The sequence below is a fragment of the Arachis ipaensis genome, chromosome B5 (genome assembly GCF_059453495.1).
Source record: "Arachis ipaensis isolate K30076 ecotype BB chromosome B5, ASM5945349v1, whole genome shotgun sequence".
In the NCBI taxonomy this organism is placed as follows: Eukaryota; Viridiplantae; Streptophyta; class Magnoliopsida; order Fabales; family Fabaceae; genus Arachis; species Arachis ipaensis.
Genome location: NC_142440.1, coordinates 155708528 through 155731418, shown reverse-complemented (window position 1 = coordinate 155731418; position 22891 = coordinate 155708528). Strand labels below are relative to the sequence as shown.

The 22891-nt window shown below is 31.7% G+C and overlaps 2 protein-coding genes across 2 annotated transcripts; one reads left to right on the top strand and one right to left on the bottom strand.

Moving 5' to 3' along the window:
* Nucleotides 1-1398: 1398 nt before the first annotated feature.
* On the top strand, nucleotides 1399-15812 carry LOC148566332 (putative 3-hydroxyisobutyryl-CoA hydrolase 3). The gene is made up of 14 exons (XM_088487508.1): nucleotides 1399-1437; nucleotides 3490-3573; nucleotides 3738-3806; nucleotides 3966-4029; nucleotides 4268-4347; nucleotides 4686-4769; nucleotides 4881-4965; nucleotides 6116-6201; nucleotides 13556-13677; nucleotides 13769-13829; nucleotides 13932-14033; nucleotides 15105-15206; nucleotides 15337-15378; nucleotides 15672-15812. Exons 1-14 carry the CDS (start codon nucleotides 1399-1401, stop codon nucleotides 15810-15812), a joined length of 1161 nt encoding a protein of 386 aa, XP_088343634.1.
* A 2801-nt stretch (nucleotides 15813-18613) lies between these two features.
* On the bottom strand, nucleotides 18614-22179 carry LOC107644692 (putative oxidoreductase At4g09670). The gene is made up of 2 exons (XM_016348619.3): nucleotides 21583-22179; nucleotides 18614-19399 (listed from the first exon to the last, which is right to left on the bottom strand). Exons 1-2 carry the CDS (start codon nucleotides 22048-22050, stop codon nucleotides 18773-18775), a joined length of 1095 nt encoding a protein of 364 aa, XP_016204105.1. The 5' UTR covers nucleotides 22051-22179; the 3' UTR covers nucleotides 18614-18772.
* Nucleotides 22180-22891: the final 712 nt, after the last annotated feature.

The following is a 22891-nucleotide window of genomic DNA, read 5'->3' as shown; positions in this document are numbered from 1 at the left end:
CGGTTGAGTCATAAGCTAACTGATATTAACTAAATGTGTTCAATGAGCTATCGATGATCATGAAGTGAAATGAAGTTTCTATAATTTGTGAAAGTTGTGTTGTATAGAGACCAATAATGGATCTGAATTTAATGGATGGCCAAGATTTTAGCCATTATTGTCAAATAATAAAATGTTAGTAGCCATCCTAAAGTAATTCGAAGTTAAGGAGCTAGCTCCGTCCTAGCTTATAAAGTCATAGAAAGATTTAATGTTGTATAGAAAAAATTGCAATTTCAATATATGATTTAGGGTCTTCTTTTTTAGGGTAGGTTTGATTATTGCTCTTAGTTTTCAAAAGTTAACTTTTAACAAAACTTTTATCATATACACTAAAAATTAATCATCAAATTAATTATTATATTTTTATATATTATATATTTTTAATACATATTTTATATAAATAACTAATTTTTTGTATATATATTATTTGTTTAAATATTATAGTAATTATATTATAAAACCAAATAAATTAAAATTTGTTTACAATAAGCATGAACTATAAATAATAGTATTTGATGAAATTATTTTAAAATCTAAAATGACTATAGTAGTATAGTTAGAGATAAGTGTGAGAACTAAACAAAATATTGTATAAAATTATTGTCATGAAACCAATCATCCCAAAAGTTTAAGCTGATAGGAGAAAGTAACACTAATAGTTATATCTCTAACATTTCCTTTCAAGTGATACCATGTCATGAAACCATTCATCCCAAAAGTTTAAGCTGATAGAAGAAGATAACACTAATAATTAAATTTCTAACAATTATATTAGGGTTTCTAATTGTAAAAACATACAATTAACCAACCTTTAAAAAAAAAACTCCTTTTTTGATTATAAAATTAAAACACCCACAAACTTTTGAAAACCAAATAAAGCATAACTATATGAAATTCTTATTTAACTCTATAGAGGTTATTGATAGATAGTTTGTTTTTGATGTTGTGAAAATGTTTAATAATAAATTTTTTTTAGCTAAAATCAGTCATAATTTATTTTATTTAATATTTATTAATTATTATAATAATTAATGAATATTAAATAAAATAAATTTTAATTTTGTTTTGTTTTCCTAAAATTATTATTGATATTGTATGATTGTTTTTTTTTCTTTTCACATTTTTGTCCTATCATGAATGATGGTCCACATCTTAATTGAAATTTGAAAGGTTTGTTAAACATTTATTTTGTTTGAATAATATCGATCGGTTCATCCCATCTATAGATTCTCTTGGCTATTCTATTGTTTTGGCTATATATAGCAACTTATATCTATGCTTGAACTTTTATCATCTCTCTCTTCCAGAATTGTATTTGTATCTCTAAGCATTATATTATAATTGCATTGCAAAACCATGGCTCTAGTTTTTCCGCCCCATGACAGAGAAAACCAGGTTTTAATACTCGATCTTTCTTCCTTCTGAAAACTTTATGAAATAGTTGTGAATAAGGTGGAAACTCAGGTACAGTTGACTTCACGTGAAGTTGATAATTTCATCTAACGGCTCTCAACTATCAACTTCACATAAAGTCGATTGCACCTAAATTTTTATCTGTGAATAATCAGCACCTTAATTGAAATTTATTACAATTGTAATTATTCCTATAGTAAAAGGTAAAATATAAACCTAATTTTAAAATTAAATAACTCAAATTCTAAATTTAAATTTAAATTTTACCAAACTCAATTATTTGTTTTCTATCACAAATTAATTATACATCTCTCTCTTCTAGTACTAGTGTCCATGTTTAAACCAAAACAACCCCCTTCCCCCACCCCACCCAAAATAAATAAATAAATAAATGGTTAAATATTGTTTTCGTCCCTAACATCTTGAGTCAAAATTAAAATCGTCCCCGACTTTTTTTCGTTATTAAAATCATCCTCAACGTTCAGAAATGCTTTAAAAATACCCTTATCATTATCATTCTCCTCTTCACCTTTCTCCCCCCACCACCTCCAGTCCTCCACTGCCACCAACATTACCACCACCAGCACCACAAACACCACCACCAACACCAACCAACACAAACACCACCACCAACACCAACACCAAGAACACCAAACAACAGCAACAACACCAAACAACACCAAACTAAAAAGCAAAAACAGAAAGCAAGAAAGCAGAAACAAAAAAACAAGAAAGCAAGAAAGCAGAAACAAGATGCAGAAGCAGAAAGCGATGCAGATGAGGCGGCGGCAGTGGCTCGCGTCTCCTCTCTCTCTCGCGATCCCCAACGGCGACGGCCACGACGACGGCGACAGCGGCTCCAAACTTCGCCGCCGCCGTCCCCCTTCCCCCTTTCCCCCTTTCCCCCTCCCCCCATCCCACCCCGCGTCCTTTCCCCTCCCCCCCCCCCACACGCGTCCTTTCCCCTTTCCGCCTTCGCCGGCACCGTCCCCCCTCCCCCCTCCCTTCTCCCCTGCCCCCTCACCCTTCCCCTTTTCCCTTCTCACCTCTCCCCTGCCCCCTCTCGTGTTTTTTTTTTTTTAATGATGATGAGGGTATTTTGGTCTAAGAATTCGGGAAATGATGATTTTAAAGTGTTTTTGAACGTTGAGGATGATTTTAATAACGAAAAAAAGTTGGGGACGATTTTGATTTTGACCCAAGACGTTAGAGACGAAAACAATACTTAACCCATAAATAAAATATCATTCTTCATCTAGCATTATTCTCCAAACAATAACTATGTTAAGTATTGAGCAAACTTTAAACTATATTTTTTATCCTTAAAATTTGTATAAATTTAAAAATATTTTAATATTTAATTTAATTTATTTTCATTCTTAATGTTTGAAATATATAGATTTCAATTTTATTTCTATATTAAACTTTTTGATACTCAAATTAATTTTTTTAAAAATATTTCTATTTACACCTAATAATCATCATCCTCAAATTTTTTTTTTATCCTCCTTCATCTAGAACCGTGGGTTGAGAGAAGGACGGTAGTGATGTTAACAAATGATGAGAAGGATGATAATTGATAGTTATAAATAAGAGTAATAACTTTGGTAAAAATAAATAATTTTGACCATAAAAAATTTTAACAAAAAGATAAATAATTTTATTAAAATATTAGATTAAATAAAATCAAATTAAATGTTAAAAATATTTTGAAAAATGTTTACAAAACCTTTAGGAATAAAGAGTATATTTATACTTTACCCTAAGTATACTATCATATAAGAACATTTTATCGTAACAAAAAAAAAATTCTAAAACATGATAATCATCATTATTCCAAATACTAGAAATTAAAAACATGCTCATAAAATCCATAAACAAATATAAGAGACACCTATCTCAAATGAGATTAACGAACGGAATATTATCTACTTAAATCTTTAGCTAATTGCTCTACCTGCCTTATAAAAGAATTAAAATATTGTGGCTATTATATTTTTCAAATTAATTATATTATTATATGCCTCTTTACAGGTGCTTATAATCACAGGAAACTCTTGTGTAAAGGTGGTGATGCTAAACAGGCCTAGCAAACTAAATAGTCTTAACCATGAAATGGTATAAGTGTAGTTCATATTAAAATTAATTCTGTTCTTTTTAATATTACACAATTAAGTCTTCAATTGGAGCTTCCAGTATATTAAGGGATCAATTAGTTTTGTGAAAGGAAATATATAATCATTTATATGTCTATTAGTTTAGAATTTTGCGGTGTTTTGCAGGTTTCTCAACTTTTAAGGAGTTTGAGATTATATGAGAACGACTCTTCGGTCAAGCTTGTTATATTGAAGGTAGAAAGCAGGAATGTTTTATAGTCTTCTGATGAATTTAGGGGGATTAAATGCAAGTTTATATTTTGAATTAAAAAAAATATTATAATGGACCTAATTCAAATTTGTACTCTGATATAAAAATGAAATTACAAAATCTTATATGTTTGTGTTAAATAGGGTAATGCGAAAGCTTTTTGTTCCGGCGGCGATGTATTAGCAACAGTTACATGTTCATTAACAGGTAAATCGTATAAATTAAATGGTTATACTAGTTATTATTGGACTAAGTTGTTCATATAAACACAAAATTGGTTATGGTGATAATAACGAATAAGCTGACCCCTGACCAACAACTCAAATTGGTTATGGTGGAAGAAATTAATAATTATCTTATATTGAATGAGTGTTAAGCCAATATACAATAATGCTTTATGAAACCATTACATTAATTTAATCTCATGATCTATATATGAAACCAGGACATTGGACCTATCCTCTAATATTCTATAGGAAAGCACTCACTCTAAATCACTTGGTAGCGACCTACAAAAAGCACGTGGTGAGTTATATAGTTAATAGTTAATACTACACTACTTGTTCCTTAATAAATTTCATCATTTTTGTTTTATGGGTTTTGCTATCATATACATGTGCGGTAAAAAAATTGATTAAGTATATTATTGAAAAAATGTTTTAATATTATTTATTATAAAAATACTTTTTTACGTTTTTAGTTTTTAATACATTGAATATATTAAAAATATTAAAGTATTTTTTTTATGATATGGATTAATCAATACCATTAAAATACAGCATAGCAAAACTCTTGTTTATTTATTAGGTATATTAAACAATTAAAATTGGCTATCATTGTTTCTAATGATAATAACAATTAAGGTGTGTCTGATTGATGGAGTGGCCATGGGAGGAGGAGCAACTCTGTCCATGAACGCAACCTTTAGGATTATCACTGAAAATGCTGTATGCTTTTCTTCGCTTCTACTAAATCAAAGTTTTCATTATTCAATATATATATATATATATATATATATATATATATAATTATTTATATTGTAAATGAATTATTTGTAGATATTTGCTATGCCAGAGGTACATATAGGACATTTTCCGGATGCCGGTGCAAGTTACTTCCTTTCTAGGCTTCCTGGTTATTTCGGTACATTTTTGTACATTAAAATTAGTCACTAAAATCAGTCATTAATATAAAATATATGTTAAAATATAAATATATATTAAAAATAAATTAAACTACACATATATTTATATACAAATATAATAATGTGATTTTAATGTACAAATAATATTTTTGATAAATTTCTTAATCAAAGAAAAATATCAAGAGACCAATATTTTTTATCGATAATAGTTAATATTTTATTTTTATACTATTAAAATTTAAGATTTAGGGTTTTAAAAATATTTTTATTAGTTAAATATTAATCAAAATAATAAATTTTATTGATTATATATACCATTACTCATATAAATATTAGAGACTGTGAAATTGGAGAATAATACACTGACTGCAAAAATGAGAAATAATATATAAAATACTAAATAGTTGTATTTTTGTATAAAACGGTAAATATTAAAATTATTATTTATTAAAAAAACCATTATAATTAAATGTTATTTAACGGTTGGAGAAAAGAAACTATATCTTAAAAAAAAGGTAAAGTACTAAATTGGTCCTCTAGGTTTGGGTGTAATTCTGTTTTGGTCCTTAAGGTTTAAAGTATTCTATTTGAATTCAAAAAAGTTTCATTTAGCATCAATTTAGTCTCACAGTGAGATCAAAATTAAATAATTAACAAAATGTCCTACATAACAACAGTACAAGAACAAAATCGATAATCTGGAGAACAAGTACAAGCTCCAGAGGTATAAAATCAACTATTGATACATCAATACATTTATTTATTATTTTTTTATAATATAAATAAAATATTTTCTATAAAACTAAAGAAAATGATAAATAAATGTATTGATGCATCAATGGTTGATTTTGTACCTCTAGAGCTTGTACTTGTTCTCCAAATTATCGATTTTGTTCTTGAACTGTTGTTATGTAGGACATCTTGTTAATTATTTAATTTTGACCTCACTGTGAGACTAAATTGATGCTAAATGAAACTTTTTTGGATTCAAATAGAATACTTTAAACCTTAAGGACTAAAACAGAATTACCCAAACTTAGGGGACCAATTTAGTATTTTACCCTTAAAAAAATTAAACATATAAATAGGGTTGGATTATCTAACTTGATCAAACTTAATCATTTTAAAATTAATACCTTATTTATGCAGGGGAATACTTGGGGTTAACTGGCACACGTTTGAAGGGAGCAGAAATGCTAGCATGTGGTTTAGCCACTCATTTCATCCCTTCAATGGTAAAACTTTCACCATTTTTATTTTTGATGATGTTTTTTGAATCCACTTTTGTTAGATTTATTTATGACTTTAATTTTAATAAATTGTTCTTAAGACTACTGTTGGAGAAAGAAATTGAATATAGAAAGAATTAATCAAACAGAGAGGATTAGAGAGAAGAGTAAAGTATTGTTTTTGTCCTCAACGTTTGGGGTAAGTCTCAAAGTTGTCCCTAACGTTTGAATCGTCCTATTTAAATTCCTAACGTTTCAAAATTGACTCAATGTTGTCCTGCCGTTAAGAATCTGTTAACGAAATTGACAGCGGGACAAAATTGAAAAGATTTTGAAACGTTAAGGACTTAAATAAGACAAAAACGTTGGGGGACAAAAACGATACATAAAATTAAATTTTAATTTTATCCTTCACTAATATCAATCTTTTACGGTACATAGTTATTCAATTATTTTTTAATCACATTTAAGTAAATTACACTTAATCACATTACTTTGATTCTAAATAAATTTATTTTTTTATAATTTTACTCTTAAAAATTTTTACTCATCATGAAATGTTTGTAAAATGACTAGAATCACATTACTTTATTGTATAGGTATTATTTTTGTTCCCTAACAAGTTTATGTACTAGTCATTTTACAAATATTTTATGATGAGTAAAAATTTTTAAGAGTAAAATTATAAAAAAAATAAATTTATTTAGAATAAAATTAATGTGATTAAGTGTAATTTACTTAGATGTGATTGAAAAATAATTGAATAACTATGTACTGTAAAAAATAATATTATTGAAGGATAAAATTAAAATTTATTTCTATGTATCATTTTTGTCCCCAACGTGTTCGTTCTATTTAAGTCCCTAACGTTTCAAAATCGTCTCAATTTTGTCCCACCGTCAATTCCGTTAATAGATTCCTAACGGCAGGACAACATTGAGTCAATTTTGAAACGTTAGGGACTTAAATAGTATGATTCAAATGTTAGGGACAACTTTGATACTTACACAAAAACGATACTTTATTCTAGAGAGAATTAAGAGGAAAAGAGATAATTTCCTTCATTGAATTCCAAAAAAAAAAATACAAATTACTTTCTTTCCTATTATATTTTTACTATCTCTATTTATAGTAAATGAAACTATACTAATTGAGCTTGGCCAATATTTTACTCGTAACAACTACTTTACATTTTCATCTAATTAAATTCATATATTTGGATGAATATCTTTAACTAGTAAGTTTGAAAGCCACGTGAGAGACTCTGAGAGTACGAGGAGTACGTACTCTTTTAAATTGCTCTGTTAGGATTTTTTAATAGAATTTCTACTGTCGTTAAGGCTACATTGTTAACGTCAATTAAATCTCAATACAAGTTTACGTAATCTGCATGCCTGAGACAACTAGGGATGAAGATCGAATCGAGGAAGACAAATGGAAAGGAGGTAGGAATGTGATTCTATTGGAAGAGGCAGACATATAAGAAGGTAGTGGTGGTGGCCTCCGCATCATCGCCGCTCTTGCCCGAAGATCTGCGTTCGACACCGTTGCTTTCGCAAACGTTCTCTGCCTCCCCTTCACGGCAGCATCGTCCTCTACGCTGCGCTACCACCTCGTCGTTCGTCGCGTTCTTTCTCGCAACTGCTCCACCTACGATCGCCGCGTTTGTGAACCAGCAACGCAGCTTTGGTGTCGAGTTTCCGATCCGATAGATCCTCGTCCTCCACCTTTCCCTTCGCGACGGCGCCGTCCTCAGACCTGCTTATGCCCGTGAGTTCCCCATCGCCATCACCGTTGCCCCGAGTGGTGCTATAAGCATCATCATTGTCCAACGCCATGGCGGTGATGCTGGAACTGTACCTTGAAATTTTGATTGGATTTCTAGATCTGAGATTTAAAATTCTGATTCTGTTGAGTCTTCTTCATACGAACACGATTTGCGTAAGCTGTGAATTTGTCGTAATACTCACTCACACTGATAGTTTGGGTGATGTTTGAGTCCATCAAACCATTCCAAAAATTAGATAGAGTGGTCAATAAAAGCACCGTTGTTGGAGAAAGAAATTGAATATAGAAAGAATTAATCAAACAAAGAGGATTAGAGAGAATTAAGAGGGAAATAGATAATTCCCTTCATATAATTAGACTCTGAGAGTACGAGGAGTACGTACTCTTTTAAATTGCTCTATTAGGATTTTTTAGTGTTCTGTTAGGATTTTTTAACGGAGTTCCTACTGTCGTCAAGGCTACATTGTCAATGTCAATTAAATCTCAATACAAGTTTTCGTAATCTGAATGGCTGAGACAACGAAGGATGAAGATTGGACTGAGGAAGACAACCGGAAAGGAGGTAGGAATGTGATTCTATTGGAAGAGGCAGACATATCAGAAGGTATTAACGCTTGCTCCAATAGTCTCTATGGCAGACTCTTTGCTTCCAAAACCTTCTCAGTTGGAACCATGGAGAATGTTTTAAAGGCTATATGGGAAAACCTGGAAGGATTTAGTGTGAGTGACAAAGGGGATAATTCCTTCCAATTCTTTTTTAATAAAGAAGTGGATGTCTTGCGTATTGAACGTGGTTCTCTATGGCTATTCAAAGATTATGTGCTCAATGTCAAGAGATGGAAGGAAGATCAGAACTATGATGAAGAGATTATTTCCAATTTTCCAGTTTGGGTTCAATTTTGGGATTTTCCAGAATCGTTTAAAACTCTCGAAGTTTGACGTAAATTGGGAGAGAAACTGGGCACAGTGTTGGAGGTAGGTAAATTTCAGATGCGAGGCAGAGAAACTAGGATTGTGAAGGCCAAAATCAATATTGATGCTGCCAGGCAAGTGAGAGATCAGTTAATAGTGGCAGGACCTAATAAAAAGGAGGTAGAAGTGGTACTGCGCTATGAGAGACTTGAAAAGTTCTGTACCTATTGCGCAAAATTGGGGCACGAGGTGAAAAACTGCCATGATCTACTGAAGGACACAGAGAGTGATATGGTAAAAGAGGATGACATTGGCGAATGGGCTAAAGCCAGCCAAGTGGGAACGTGAATCTACTCTGAAGGAGAAAGAACATTCAATAACTCAACCCAAAATCAGAATAAGGCCACTCAACGTAAGAAAAAACCGGTCTCAAACTGCTTATTGGAAGAATTTGTAGGGATGTCAATGCAAGAAGGGAAACAAAGTTTGAAATCACAAGACACTGGTAACAGGGCAGCACCTGAGTCACCTCAATCAACCAATTCTAGAACAGAATGCATGGAGGTTATCATAGCTGGTCAGTCCAATACCAAGGAGGATGAAGGGCAGCTTATGCAATTTGCTATTGGGCAGTGTCTCACCACAGAGAAAGGTAGGAAGTGGAAAAGGTTAGCAAGAAAAGGTGCTGCAAAGTCAGATACTAAAAGTGAACCTAAAAGAAGGTTGATGAGTGGTATAGCTGAAGGATCTACAAAGAAAGCAAGAACAGAGGATGAAAATGCAGTTGAACAGATGGTGGAGGGTGCCAGCCTACAAATGACACCCAAGGCGCCATGAGAACTATAGTTTTGAATTGTTGGGGTTTGGGGAGACCCCTGACAATTCACACCTTAAAAGGGATCTGTAAATTCCACTCCCCCGAGATTGTGTTTATAAGTGAAACAAAGAATCAATCTCGTCAGGTGGAAGCAAAACTTCAGGTATGCAGCTACAAAAATTGGCATATTGTTAACCTGGCAGGAGTGGCAGGAGGACTTGTGCTAGCTTGGAAGGACAGCATCTGTGTTCAAATTATTAGCAGTGGAGAATTCTTTGTGTCAGCCGAAATTAAGGAAGTCAGAAGCAGTGAGGTATGGGCGTTCATTGGTGTCCATTTGAGTTGTTCAGAACAAATTCGATCCTTACAGTTTGAGGAGCTTACAACAATAAGCCAACACCTGGAAGAAAAAGTGGTAATAGCAGGTGATTTTAATGCTATAACAAGCCAACGAAAAAGGAGGATGGAGGCAAAAAATCAGCAACCACCATTGCAACATTCACTAATTTTATTGATAGTAACGAATTAGTGGATATTGGAATGGTGGGGCGCCCTTTCACGTGGACAAATTGAAGACAAGGAGAGGATTTGGTGAAGGAGAGGCTTGACCGCTATTTAGTTGGGATGGAATGGAAGTTGAAGTTTCCGAATGCAGTGGTGCACAGGCTCACAGAGTCAGGCTCGGATCATGCTCCAATTTTGATGGAAACCGAACCTCAATCCTGGCATAGTAAAAGGCGGTTTAAATACCAGGAACGTTGGTGTGGAGAAGAGGATGTCAAGAGAATTGTCAGTGAAGTGTGGAGAATGGAGGTTGTAAGCTCGGTTATGTTCTCCTTGGCCCAAAAGTTGAAAGTTTGTAGATATAGACTAGTTCAATGATAGAAAACTCACAAAGCAAACTCTCGGAAAGAAATTGAGGACCTTCAAGCTAAACTAGAGGAGTTGCGGGTGGCTGAAATCAATGGGGGAAAGGAGGTTACCTGTTTGGAGGAGAAGTTGGAGCTGGCATATTTGAAAGAAGAGAGCTATTGGCGAGAAAAATCTAGAGTCAAGTGGCTAAAAGAAGGAGATCAGAACACTAGATTCTTTCATCAGAAATTTCAATCAAGGATGCGAAGGAACAGAACTTGGAGATTAGTGGGGAGAGACAATGAGATTGCATCGAAACCGGATGATATTACAAAGGTAGCTAAAGACTACTTTTGCGATATTTTTATTTCTTCTTGTTCGGCTGATCTGAATCCATACTTAGAGGATTTGGAGCCTAAGGTTACAGCTTCCATGAACCGTAGGCTCCAAAGGCCAGTAACTATGGACGAGGTCAAAAGAGTTACATTTAGTGTTCATGCTCAGAGTGCTCCTGGTGATGACGGGTTTACAGCTAAGTTTTTTCACTTTTTCTGGGATATAGTTGGAGGTGACGTTTTTAAGGCAGTGAGAAGTTTCTTTCACAGTGGAAATTTTCTAAAAAGTTTCAATCATACTCAAATTTGTTTGATTCCAAAGGTGCCAGATGCCAGTGACATGACTCAGGTACGACCGATCAGTTTGTCTTCAGTTATGTATAAAATTATTTCTAAAGTTATGGTGCACCGATTACAAGGTATTATGAATAAAATTATAAGTCCAAATCAGAGTGCATTTCTCAAAGGTAGACTCATTTAAGATAATATTCGAATTGCCCACGTATGCACTATTTGAAAAATAAGAGAAGTAGAGCAGAATATGAGATGGCTATTAAACTAGACATGAGCAAGGCTTATGATAAGGTTGAATGGCATTTCTTATGGTATATTATGGATAAGCTGGGCTTTGATGCTAAATGGATTAACTGGACTAAGGAATTGGTAACGACTGTTTCTTACTTTGTCGTTGTGGAAGGTCAACCTTTTGGCTATTTTAGGCCAAATAGGGGCATCCGACAGGGTGACCCCTTATCTCCATATCTCTTTCTTTTTTTGTGCAGAAGGGCTTTCCTTCTTACTACACAAGGAAGAGCAAAACAGATTAATTCAAGGAGTTCAAGTTAATCGGAGATGCCAAACAGTTAATCACCTTTTGTTTGCTGATGATTCAATCCTTTTTTGCAAGAGCGCACCTAATACAAGTCAAAGTATTCTAGAATTGTTAGAGATTTATGAGGGTTTCAGTGGGCAAAAAGTCAATTTGAATAAGCTGGCTATCTTTTTCAGTCACAACACACCTCAGAATACAAGACTAACAGTTGCTCAGACACTAAATATTGAACTTATCGGAGCACAAGACAAATACCTGGGACTGCCCTCTATAGTTCAAAAATAAAATAAAGCAACCTTTGGAGCTATCAAGGATAAAGTTCAGAAGATGATTATGGGTTGGAAAAGAAGTCTATTGTCATCAGGTGGCAGGCACACGCTATTGAGAGCGGTGGGGGAGGCGATTCCTATTTATACACTCTCTTGTTTCAAGCTCCCGGACACGCTGTTGAGTGAGATTCATAGCATGCTCTCGCAATTTTGGTGGGGTCAAAAAGGCATAGAACGAAGAATGGTTTGGATTAAATGGGACACAATGACGAGACCGAAGAAAGATGGAGGGTTGGGGATCAAAGACCTAAAGGCGCAAAATTTGGCGTTATTGGGCAAGCAATGTTGACGTCTAATGAAATACCCTAATTTTACTCTATCAAGAATGCTCAAAGCTAAATATTTTAGATATACAGATTTTCTACATGCAGAGATAGGAAGCGTACCGTCGTGGGGCTGGAGAAGTGTTCTTGAAGGGCGCAAGGTGATCGAGAAAGGCTTGTTATGGAAAATAGGCTCTGGTACTAATGTTCGCATCTTCCATGACCCCTGACTCCCACCACCAGTGCCCCTTAATGTCCCTCAAAATACACTCACAAGCTCGCCAAATCTGCAAGTGTATTACATTAGTGCGTTACTAAATCCTGATAGAAGCTAGAATAGAAATCTGATTGAGTCAATTTTTCAGTTGATATATGCAATAAAATTTTTTCAATCAAACCAACAGAGGAGGAGGATGAAGTTAATTGGTGCTGGACAAAATCTGGTATATATGAAGTTGGGTCAGGATACAAAATTGTTTATGGATTCTTTCATTCTCCTACTTCATTGAGACCCAGAACATACAGAACAACAGAGTCTGGAATAACATTTGGGAATTGAAATTACCTCATAAAATTAAGGTTTTTCTATGGAAAAGTTTTCATGAAAAGCTTCCGGGGTTGCAACAAGTTCACAGCCGGTTCGCATCCACTCCTGCCACTTGTCCACGATGCATGTTGAAAGCTGAATCAATTTCTCATCCTTTGTTCCAATTCCCCCTGTCTTCAATAATATGGAGCCTAAGTTTAATAACCCCTGACCTATGGATGAGAGAAGAAGAGACCTTTTTCAATTGGTGGCAACTAGTCTTATCCTGGGCAGCGGCTCAATTCGACGGTAGACAAAAGACCCTCCTCATAGCGGCGCTGTGTTTGAGCACTTGGAAAGCGAGGAATCGGTGTGTTTTTGAGAAGGTAATAAACCCGGCACCAGAGATAGTGAAAGAAGCCAACAATTTAGTGCGTGAACTCGTAAGCCATACATGATAGATGCTGATAGATGCTGCTAATTTTCTTTGCTCTTACTTTACTCTTTTCTAAACTCTTAGTCTTTCAGTCACAGTTAATGATAAATGGAAATACCCAATTTTTTTTATACTTCTTTATGGAAATACTTTTATTTTATATTAATAAAATAACATTTATCTTTAAAAAAAAACTAATAAATTTAAAAATAATTATAATAATATATAATTAGATATTTGCATAAATTATTTATTTATTTTTGGTAATAGAGGCTACAATCTTTGGAAAATGCCCTGCAAGCTGTTACTTCTTCAAATGTATCAACTATTGCCACGTTAATAGAAACTTTTGCTAACAAAGCATATGCAAGAAAAAACAGCTCTTTTATGAGGTAAGTCAATAATTGGTATAAAAAGAAATTTTTTTTTATGATTTTCTGCACTTTGAGAATTGATAGTGTGAAGAGCAACAACTCAAAACAGATTGGAGATTATAAACAAATGTTTTTCCAAAGAAACTGTGGAAGATATAATCCATACTTTGGTAAGTATACGCATCAAGTTAATTAGACGTACAAAGTTTATACATTTTATCTTGGAATAAATAAAGTATTATTTAATTTTAAATGATTAATTATATTTATAGGAAAATGAATTATTAGAAAATGGAACAGAAAAGTGGATAACAGATGCATTAAGCTCAATGCGTTCAGCAAGTCCCATAAGTCTCAAAATAACTCTTAAATTAGTAAGTATGTTAGTCCTTAAAAAATATATTATTAGTTAGTTGTAATTTTTTAATTAGAGAAAATTCTATTCTCTTTTCTTGTAAAATGTTAAAATAACATTCCATTCCCTTCTATTTTATAAATGTACATTTTTCTCCCTTCTAACTTTTAAAAAACCTCATCTTTAATCTATTTTAAACTTTTTGTGTTAACTAATGTTAACTTTATCTATTTTTTAAGAAAAAAATTATTTAAAAAAAAAATATCCATTAACAAAAATTTTATTTTTTATTATTAAATTTTACTTACTAAAATATCCTTTAATAAATTATTCTTTTATTGATTAAATTATATTTTTAAAAAAATTTAATAATTATATTATTTTTTTTAAAATACCCTTCAATAATTTTTTAATTATTAAATTATAATTTTACCAAAATTTTCGTTAACAATTTGTTTATATTTTACTATTAATTTTTTGATATTTATATATATTATTTTAACATTAAATAAAATTTGTTAGTAAGATTATTAATATCAATATATATTAATTATTATACATATTAACAGTGGTAAAATTTTTTTATTTAATGTTAAAATAATATATATTGATATCAAAAAATTAATAGTAAATATAAAAATAATTATTAACAAAAATTTTAGTAAAATTATAATTTAATAATTAAAAAATTATTGAAGGGTAGGTATCTTAGAAAAAAATAATTTAATTATTAATTTTTTAAAAATATTTTGGTAAAAGTATAATTTAATCAATAAAAGAATAATTTATTAAAGGGTATTTTGGTAAGAAAAATTTAATGATAAAAAATAAAACTTTTGTTAATGGGTATTTTTTTAAAAAAATAATTTATTTTTTAAAAAAAATGGATAAAGTTAATATTAGTTAACACAAAAAAATTTAAAATGGATTAAAGAGGAGGTTTTTTAAAAGTTAGAAGGGAGAAGAATGTATATTTATAAAATAGAGGGGAGAGGAGTGTCATTTTAGCATCTCACATGGGAGGAGAGTAGAATTTTCTCTTTTAATTATTAATTATTGAAAAAAAATGCTACAATTTGATGTCTTTCAGATAAGAAAAAGTCGAATACAAAATATCGAAGAATGTCTTTATCGGGATTATAATATTGCCAGCCATGTCATTAGAGGAACCGTTAGTTATGATCTCTTTGAGGTAAATATTTTAACACCACTACAATTTTTTGTCCAAATAAAAAGGATCATGAAATTAACTTTTAATTATTTAACTAATAATTCCCTTTTTATTTTACAATTCACTCAAATTAATTGAATCATACGGACAGGGTTCAAGAGCAAAGCTCTTTGACAAAGACAACAAGCCCAAGGTAATTAAGGATATATATATATATATAATATGGGAAATATTTTAAGTGCATCGGAAGTTCCGGTGCTCCAATTATTTTAACCGTTGATCTGAATTATAAAAAATATATATAATATATATTAATTGAAATCAACAGTTAAAACAATTGGTGCAGCAGTACTCCCCAATACACTTGAAATGTTTCCTATAATATGCCATTTTTTTGTATAGAGAGAAATAATTCTGTTTTAAATTTCTTTTCATATCTGTCAACTAAATGTTGATTTATTTTCCTTTTTCTTCTCTTATTTTAAGTGGGAGCCTTCAAAACTTGAGTTAGTTAGTGAAGAAATGGTGGATCAGTGCTTCAAAAGTGTCAACCATGATGAATGGGAGCGTCTGCAACTTCCAGATAGATCCAACAATTCCCAATCCATAACAAGCTGCAAATTATAGATTGAAAACTATGCTTTTAGCTTAAAAGTTTATAATAAGGTTAACAATTAAGAATAATGTTGAAGGATAGTTTTACTTCAGGTACATATATTTAGACAGAATATTAATTTATGAAATTATATTGCAGCTTATTGAGGACTTTACCAAACATACACATTTGTTTATTTTACTATTAGATGGAAACAATTGCACATTGCCATATCCGTACACAATCACAACAAGAATAACAAATCAGTCCACGAAATATGACATCAAGTTTAAAGTCTTCAAACTTATTAAGATATTGAAAACAAACCCGACATTGGATTAATAGTAAAGCCACCATCAATAGTTAGATTCTGACCACTAATTATATCTGCTCCTTGCAAATGAACCCCTTTGAGATTGGCAACGAAGTAAGGAGACAAGCAATTAACTCCATTGTCCTTGTCCTCCAGATAGCTGTGGGATTCAAGTATTGCAAACGGAAAAAGCATCATACAGTTTCCTGATCATTGTAATAAAAAACCAAATTCATATTTGGGTATAACCTTTGGCCATTAACCTTGTCTTGTACCGTTTAATAGTGTCATCTGCCTTGTGTTTAATGGTGAAAACCCATTTGTACCCAACTGACTTTTTTTCTGTCGGTAAGATACATTTCTTCCAAATTCTGTTCTTCTCTAGAGCTTCCATTTCTGTATTCATGGCTTTTTGCCATTCAGCTTTCTCATTGGCTTCTCGTACAGTTTTTGGAATAACTTCTGTTAAGAGTCTGGTGGAAAAAGCCTTTGCAACATTTGTTATTCCTTCTCTATCCACTCTTATCGGATATCTTGAGTTACGGAAAACATGTTTTGGTGAGTACCGATCAAAAGGCATCCCTCTGTTTCTTCTTGGAGGAAGAATAAAGGTATTGGACTCTGGCTCTTCATGTTCCAATGTTATAGTGTTATTATTAGTGGCCTCATTAAAAACAAGGAGTAAATTATCAGATTGACAATTACTTACCTCTTGTTTGACATTCTCAAAAGGACTCTCACTGGTTGTATGTACCGAGTTATTTTCTACGTTGAGTGAAGTATGCTCGGTGGCTCCATCTACTTGCTCTGTTTGAACAGTTTCTGGGCAACAAAGGTTATTTAACCAACTTGGTGGTTCATTATTGTTCTCCCCTGAATGCCATGTTGGCGGCTGAAGTAAAATTCGGATTCTAAAAAATCACAATCCATGGTCACATGAATACGACAAGTGATTGGATTGTAGCACCTATACCCCTTTTAGTGTGTAGCATACCCAACGAAAACACATTTTTCTGCACAAGGATCAAGTTTGGTTCTATTGACTTTGGGGATATGGACAAAGACGGAACATCCAAATACTCGAGGTGGTAAGGTTAGAATAGACGGGATTGTAGTCTGAATAGCCAAGACTTGTAAGGGTATTTTGTAGTGGAGAACTTGGGTAGGCAGGCGATTCAGTAAGTAGGCAGAGGTCGCTATAGTTTCAAGCCAAAAAGTTTTTGGAGCTTGTGCATCAAAAAGTATGGCTCGGATCATCTCAAGTAACTTACGATTTTGCCGCTCAGCCACACCATTTTGTTGGGGTGTATTTGGACAGGAAGTCTGATGGATCAGACCATTTTCCATAAAAAAATCGCGCATTGATTGATTTATAAATTCTCCACCATTATCTGAGTAAAGCACTTGGATTTTCTTATTGAATTGAGTTTGAATCATTTGGTCAGATACTTTAAATTTGTGTTTTAAAAAATATACCAAAGTCATGCGAGAGAAATCGTTCACAAATAACACAAAATATTAAAAATTATTATGGAAAAATTATATCTATAATTATAAAAATTTGTACACAAAAAATATATAATTTATACCTATATTTATCAAAACTTATACACATTAATCAATACAATTTACATTTATATTTACTAAAATTTACATATATAAATTAATAAAATTTATTTATTAAAAATAATTTAATATTTATACGATTAAATATTAGCCAAAATTACTAAAATTTGGTGCCCGAGTTTCTGTTTTCAACCATAGCAAACAAAATATACAGTAGTTACATGTAATGAGCTAAATATTGAACCTTGCACAATATATAATTAGTATTATATATATCTACTTCATTCTAAGGAATGACCCAAACAAATAATTATAGACTCATCGTTCTTATAAAATTAATAAACAACAATTATGAAACGTGACTTTATTCAAGAAATGGATAATAAGTGTTACCAAGAATTGGATCACAAGAGTAGAATGCTTGCTATGATTGTATTTGTTGAGAGGAGCATCATCAAGTGAGAATAAACGACCATTTGCAACAAGATCTGAAGTAGTTTTCGTCTCTTCTTTTGGTTTATGTTTTGTTCGAGTAAGTTTGTTTGACCAATGCAATTCAATATTTGTTGGCTGAAATTAACTGCTATAGTGATAGTTCATAGTTGAATTGATAGAAAAAACACTTTCCAAAACTCAAGATGGACGCTCACAAACACAAGGGTATATTGCATTAATTTTAATTAGAATAAATTACTATCTGTATTAATGAAAGATATAAAAGTTGACAAATGTATCCATATAAGAATAAAACGACAATTGTATCTACGGAAGATAGTTTCTATGTGCCAAGAATACCTTAACGTACACGGAAGCCATCTTCTATGATTATAATTGTCATTTTATTCTTATATGAGTATATTTGTCAACATCTGTATCGTTTATTAATACAAATGGTAATTTATTCTTTTAATTAAAAAAAATTAACGTGTAATAATTTCACCTTGTAAAAACCAGTTGTAAACAAATTTCCATGTTCATTAACTATTAAACATAATAAACTCAAATCAACATTAACAATGAAGCAGCCTTTCACAGCAACGCAACAAAGTCCTTAACCAAATTAAATACATTATATACTACTACTCCAAGATCTAATATAATAATAATTCACAATTATTTAATTTCAACAGGCTGATAATTTCTCTGAATAGATTCTTTCACTGCATCCAACACAATTTGAGTCTTTCTACTCACAACACTCCATTCCTTCAGAGGCTTCTCTCCACAAAACTTGATATTATAAACCAACTCAGCAAATTTTTTAACCATCAAAACCTCTTGAGGAACCTCAGTCTCCACAACATGCTCATTAGGCTTAGGGCACCACCTTCCCGCTTCAATCTTCCCATAATCCATCTCCGAAGCCTCACAGAAGGTTCCATAACCGAAATTCTCCTCAAACGGAAGAGTGAAATCGTGAAGACGGAGACATCCTTTGGTTCCCAAAGCAGTGACGTCAAAGGTTACGTAAGATAAGAAGGAGCAATGGAACGTTGCAGATCTTCCATCTTCCCAATGCAAGGATGAGCCGCATGAGATTATTACACCTTGTTCGTTGAGAATGGCTCCGGGAAAAGCGAGCACTGAATTTGGAAGTTGGTAGTTCATGGCCCATAATATGGCGCGTATACAGTACCAGCCGGTGTCGCCGAGGGCGCCGAGGCCGTCCAGGTCCGGCTTTGCACGGATACTATGCTTTAGAAACTCCGGTCCGGGATTGTACGTCAGACAACTGTGTATCTAATTCATAGAAACCGAGTCCAGTTAGTTAATAGGTATTCATATCTTAGTTATTATTTTTACACAAAGACATCTTTATATACGAGTAAATTTTGATGTATTAATTTAAGATAAAAACTAAGTGCAGATATTTCACGTGAAGTGAAGTTGATAATTGAGAGCTGTTAGATGAAAATTTAGTCAAATAAATCAAACTATTTAAGCACTCTCAATTATCAACTTTATCAATTTTTCATAAAGTGACTACATCTGAGTTTCTACCTTAATTTAAATTTAACTAATTTAATACAATATTTTATGTGTCACTTTTTCATTGGTTTATGAATATAGTTTGTCATTAAGTATAAAAATACTACTTCTTGATAGTAATTACCTAGTTGAATTTAAATAAATTTAACGTAACTTAATTTATATAATAAAAATTTTTTTAAATGTATCTAAAAATATTGATATTATAATAATTTTAATAGTTAATTTTAATTAATATATTATATATTTTTTATAATTAAAATTAACTGTTAAAATTATTAAAATATTAGTATTTCAGTATATTTAAAATTCTTAAGCAATAATATAACATGTAGCTGACTTTTTAAGCACTATGTGGGGAAATTGAGCATGGAAATAGGTAAAATACAACAATCATGAATTTTTTTTTTTTTTGGACAAATTTTTTTTTTCTTTTGGGGAGGGGCAGTACTGATTGCAACTTTAAAGAATAATAGGGTTGTAAAGTCTTTTTTTTTTCTTGGCATGAGGGTTGTGAAGTCTATAACATCAAAATCTAATCACATTTGTAAGCCCATTTCAGTTCAATTTGAGCCCAATAAGCTGACTAACATGAGTGCAATGTTTGTCAACAGAAGCCCAATAAAAAAAGCCCAGAACATAAAGGAAGAAGCTTATTTAGAATGAATACAAATACAATCTTGTCCCAAAGAACCAAAAAAAAAAAAATAAATACAATCTTGTCTTTTTGGATACATTTCACAATTACTTTAAAAGCAAATGAATTAAATTATTAATATGTTGCAATATCTTCACATCTTATACTAATATGAGAGTATATGACTACTAATATAAAAAAGTGGCAGATAACTTTTCAAGACCCATTGAAAAGTACCCCACAACTAATACTGGCTCTATTTGGAATGTTGCCAACCTTAATTTATGCCTACCAAGACAAAACTATAATTTGTTTAATCACAATATATGGAAATGTTGTCACGTGTGTAAAATTAAGGAACTAATTTAACTAATAGCCAGCATTCTTATCGATTTTATCAATATTAATTCTAATTTTGTCTAATAAAGTACAGGCATAACTTTGGTATCTAAAAGGCAATTTAATTTAAATCTTGTTCATTTTAGTCTCTATTATACCGTCCATTCATAACTGTAAGTCACCTTTAATAAAAATACAAATATTATTTAAAAAAAATACTATGTATAAAAATCAATCACTAAATTAATTACTATATATTTATATATAAAAATAAGTATAGTTTTAATTTATTTTTAATATGTATTTTATATTAATAGTTAGTTTTAATGTATATTTAACATAATTGATTATTAAATTAAAAATTATTTAGCATGTTTAAATAAGTTTAATTTTAAGATTGATTAAACTAGAAGGCATCTAATGAATGAGGGGGTTTACAAAGACTATTAAAATATTCTAAAACTAAGAAAGGCTTATTATCAATGTAGGAAGTAGATAGAAGGTTTATATATATCATAATCAAATGTATTTTTATAATCAAGTGGACAAAAAGTTGACACACTTGTGATTATTATTATTTGAACATTTCTAAAGATGAAAAATAAGAAATGATAAAGAAAAGAAAAAAGGAAGATATATTTTTTAGTCCAAGGTATTGTTCTTTCTATTATCAAGAACCTAAGGGAAGCTAATAATATTTTTTCGAATATTATGAAAGTTACTCTTCAAATGGGATAATAGTGTTTCAAAAACAAAATCCTATTTGTGTTTTCGAATTAACTACATTTAAATCTTGAATTTCTACCCCCTTTTTTTATTTCAAAGGAATAAGGATTTGTCTTTCTATGTTGGCATATATGTATCTTCATGCATGAGTGAATCTAGGGTAACTCAAATTGTAAAACACAAGAAAAAGAACATCAACAACAATACATATATAAAATTGATTAACACATACCCATTTGAGTTGACCAAAACGTTGTTCATCAGATAAAGCTTCCTTCATTTTAGCCGTACGAGGGTGGTGCACCCACATGGTCCCATCCATGAATTGAACCCCATTACCCTCACAAGCCTCAAGAATTCGGTCAAGCTCCGCCGTGTTCATCGCCACCGGTTTCTCCAAAAGTATATGCTTTCCTCTCTCAGCAGCTCTTACTGCCCATGTCACGTGCAGAGCTGTTGGGAGAGGAATGTACACAGCATCCACGTGATCATCATCAAGAACACCTTCATAGTTACCATAAACCCTAACTGCCTCCGGCAGGCCGTTCTCGGCCACGAAGGCAGTTGCCTTCTCTAGAGAACGGCTGCCTATGGCCTGAAGAGTGGCATTTGGTGCTCTAAGTATGGCCTTGCAAAGTTTGATGGAGATGTGAGCACAACCAAGGACACCAAAACGCACTGTCGTTTTTTCATCGTCCATTATGTTGTGTGATTAATTTAGTGTGTGTGTGATTAGGAGGGGAGAGGGCTAATTAACAAGAATTTATCCATGATAATTATCATGATGACCTAAAGAAGCATTAGTTGTATTTGGGTTTAAAATAATATCATTAGTTTAGCATTAATAATTTATACAAGTGTAGGTGGTTGGATCCCAAGATATTATTATATTGTAACTTGACCTATAAAAAAAATTTTGTTTTTTTTTCCCTTGTCGATACCACATGTTACCTTTTTTTTTTTTTAAATATATATACATATATTATTAGTGCATATATACACGCGTTACTTTTAAAAGCGTTTGCATGTCTTCAGGAGAAAAGAAATAATTTAATATATTATATTTTACGTATTTCACCTAATATATTGAAATTTCCAATAGGATTAAGCCTGCTTTTGAAAATGTTGTCATCATAATTTGGTTTGCAATTTGTCTTTTGCAGTTTTATTATGTAACTTAACTACTTAAGGCCAATAATTGCAATAATAAACTAGTAAATTATATTTCAACTAGTGGAGATAGATTAAGATACTAAACCATATAGTTGACCTTCAAATATATCATGTGTTTTTCTTTTGTTGAATAATACAAAAAAGCTTCTAGAAGGAATATGTTTCTTATTAATTAGTTAGTTGGACGACATTGACAAAGTTAAAGTTAATTTAATTCAGTAATATGAATATATGATATATAATTTCAGTAATTAATTACTATGATGTTTCAAAATTAAGGAATTTATGCATTATGTCAAGCGAACGAATAATGCAGTATCTGTGCCAGCTTGTTTAAGGTAACATGACCTGTGTTCAGGCAATGAATT

Bases quoted from the DNA above. Each gene is read 5' to 3' on its own strand.
- LOC148566332 (XM_088487508.1), top strand. From the start codon at position 1,399: ATGGCTCTAGTTTTTCCGCCCCATGACAGAGAAAACCAG. The intron at 13,678-13,768 runs GTAAGTCAATAA...AACTCAAAACAG, and splicing joins AAAAACAGCTCTTTTATGAG to ATTGGAGATTATAAACAAAT. The intron at 15,207-15,336 runs GTAAATATTTTA...TCATACGGACAG, and splicing joins TTAGTTATGATCTCTTTGAG to GGTTCAAGAGCAAAGCTCTT.
- LOC107644692 (XM_016348619.3), bottom strand. From the start codon at position 22,050: ATGGACGATGAAAAAACGACAGTGCGTTTTGGTGTCCTTGGTTGTGCT. The intron at 19,400-21,582 runs GTATGTGTTAAT...TCTATGAATTAG, and splicing joins GTTTTGGTCAACTCAAATGG to ATACACAGTTGTCTGACGTA.